A 2,761-nucleotide genomic window follows, 5' to 3' on the forward strand; every position below is an offset into this window, starting at 1 on the left:
TTGTCACTGTCTGTTTCTGACTCTGCCTGTCTGTCTGTCTGTCTGTTTGTCTGTCTGTCTGTCTGTCTGTCTGTTTGTCTGTTTGTCTGTCTTTCTTTCTCTATTTCTGTGTGCCTGGTTATGTATGTCTGTCTGTCTGTCTGTCTCTGTCTCTCTCTCACACTTCCTTTTTCTTTACCTCTTACTGGTGACAAATACAGATAGACAGGCGCTTCAGTGACATAGAAACCGGACTGGGTTGGGTAGGGCAGGGCTGAACAAACTTCTTTTTTGCAAGGTATGGTATCCCTCCGTCATACATCTTTTACGGTGTGAAAGCGAATTGTTTACGTCATTCAAGCACAACGTGTCAAGTGCTTTATTTCTGGAGTAGTTTTGTTGTTGTTTATTTTTTGTTTTTATTCAAGGTTGAACCAGGAAGGTGTTGTAGAATTGTATAATATACGGATCTAGAATTCTTAACAAATACCCTATGTTTGAGTTAAGCTACTGTAAGAGCTTCTGTGAAATATTTGCTGATATCAATACCTGCATTACATTTAGCTCGACATATAGGACACCCCCACCCCACCACACCTTGACTACCATCCCGTCCCGCTCTTTCAATTTTGGCTGAAGCTGGGCTATATAAATCCAGTTCTGATGTGTGTGATGCTGCATCCTCTTCACGATCTCTCTCTCACTGCCTTGAGAAGGATAGAAGACCGTGAAAAATCCACAGTCATGTTTCGCCAGAGTTGGGTGTTTGTCATACTGACTTTAATCCAGGTAAGTGTATGTTTGCCAAAAATATGTGTTTGCTTAGACTTACAAAGGGGGCAGTACTACCTAGATTTGAGTAACAAAATGATGTTTTTGACAAATATGTTCAAAATAAACTTTACACTTTATATGTTCATGTGTATTCGACATGTTATAATTAGTCATAGTAAGGGGTTTTTTTTACAAAAAAACGCCTTGAAAGTGAGCATGTGTTGGGTCAAAACTGCACTTTCGTTGAACTGTTTATGTTAACGTAAAAGTCACATTTTTGAAACACCAAATACAATGTGTTCAAAAATAAACTTTATACTATATATATTCATATGCCTTTTAAAGTGTTCAATCATTCATCGTCTTTTTTGCAAAAGATGCCCTCTATTTCAAGGGGTGTCGTTTGGTTCGGCCCTTCGGCCAATCGCCGATTTTTTTTTTACTTTGGCCGAAACTTTCATTTCCCTATCGGCCAAATGTCCGAAGAGCATTCGCCTAAATCGGCCAAAGTTTCTCCAGTTTTTTGTATTGGTCAGGCTTTGATTGCTAAAACTGCTGTCGATGTACTTAGTCAACTGACTGACGTTTATTTCCTTCGCGAATACCAAAAACGAAGCATCAATGTTGTGAACGGAAGCCATTGCCAAAAAATATAAATGCCAGAGTGGTTTCCATTGGACAAGGGAAACCACACTCTCAGCGTTTGCGTTCGCCGGTTCGCGATAGTTTATCAATCAGTCAGTGCTTTCGATTTGGATTTGAACATCATGTCGCAACCAAACAAGAAAAAAACTAAATTGGCCAAGGTTTGCTACCCGTCGCCAAGGTAAGTGATTCCGGACAAAATGATAGGAACATCGCGAATGTGGACAGTGTCAGTGTGAGTAGTAGTAGTGTTGTCGAGTCGATCCAAGCAGACGACATAGCAGACGATAGTCACCGCGAATCGAAATCTGCTGAGCCAGAGAATGAAAAGCGTCCTCCAAATCGTGGTTTCCAAGCAAAATGGCTCACCCTACACGGTCTTTTATTGGCGTTTTACCGGTCATGTTTCCCAAGGCTTGTCAAGATTTGCACAAGATTGGAAGAGTTTTACTTTCAAGAAATTAAAGTTAAAGGTTTGAAAAAGTTTCAGAGAACTGGTGTCTGATGTGTTTCAGTTGCAGTATGCAACATATAATCCAGGGGCGGATTAGAGGGGGGTGTCACAGGGGTTCCGGACAGCGGGACCCTGGACCCCAGGTTGCACCCCCTCCCCCCCCCTCTCTGGCTTAACTGCTCTGCCCTGTAATTTGTGTTCCTGAGACAATGATTGTATGTATTGGTGTTTCCCTCTTGAGTCTTGTGCTTCAATGTTGCGGTGACTTTGTATATATGAGCCAAAATAATGGCCGACAATTTTTCAAGATGTCCTAAAGCTTTCTGACAGTTTTGGCCAAATGTCCCAACATGAAAATGTCTAGCAACACCCCTGATTTCATTATTTCAGGATGTCTTTAATTTATGTTATTTGTCTTTCAAAAATCAAAAGAATTAAATTAATGAAACTCAGAAAGTGGGGACAGCAACATGATGGTGGATGTACATATTTCAGATAAAGTAGCTTGACACTCAGATGCAAAACATTAAATTTCAAAAAAGAGTCTTGAGTGTGTGCGATATGTTCCTAAAAATTGAATACTGCACGAATAACAAAATATAACTATCAAAAAAAACCTTTCTACACCAACAGGCCTTTGACACATTGCATATTTCAAAACTTCATTATGTATGATATGGATTTTTTACCAAAATCTGACTAAAAATATTTGAATATCTAAAGAATGACTTTGGTACTCAAATCTAGGTAGTACTGCCCCCTAGACGATTTTTAAAAAATAACTTTGTCTCTGCTGCGTGACCGTTCGGCAGAGTTTTGCCGCTTGCATCTCTGAAACATATTTCGACTTCCGACCACCACGCCCTCGAAGTAAACAAGCAATGAGAGAGGAAAGGAATCGGACCGAAC

The 2,761-nt window shown here is 40.2% G+C and overlaps 1 protein-coding gene across 8 annotated transcripts in view; it reads left to right on the forward strand.

The window, feature by feature from the left end:
• The first annotated feature begins 616 nt into the window (after positions 1-616).
• The window catches only part of LOC138976625 (nematocyst expressed protein 6-like), a 25,240-nt gene continuing 23,095 nt past the window's right edge, over positions 617-2,761 (forward strand). For all 8 annotated transcript variants that reach the window (XM_070349486.1, XM_070349487.1, XM_070349488.1 and 5 more), the window contains exon 1: positions 617-768. In XM_070349486.1, coding sequence (XP_070205587.1) covers positions 643-768 — 126 coding nt within the window. In that variant the 5' untranslated portion in view covers positions 617-642. The remainder of the gene's footprint in view (positions 769-2,761) is intronic.

Source organism: Littorina saxatilis, linkage group LG9 (assembly GCF_037325665.1).
Source record: "Littorina saxatilis isolate snail1 linkage group LG9, US_GU_Lsax_2.0, whole genome shotgun sequence".
NCBI classification, from domain to species: Eukaryota; Metazoa; Mollusca; class Gastropoda; order Littorinimorpha; family Littorinidae; genus Littorina; species Littorina saxatilis.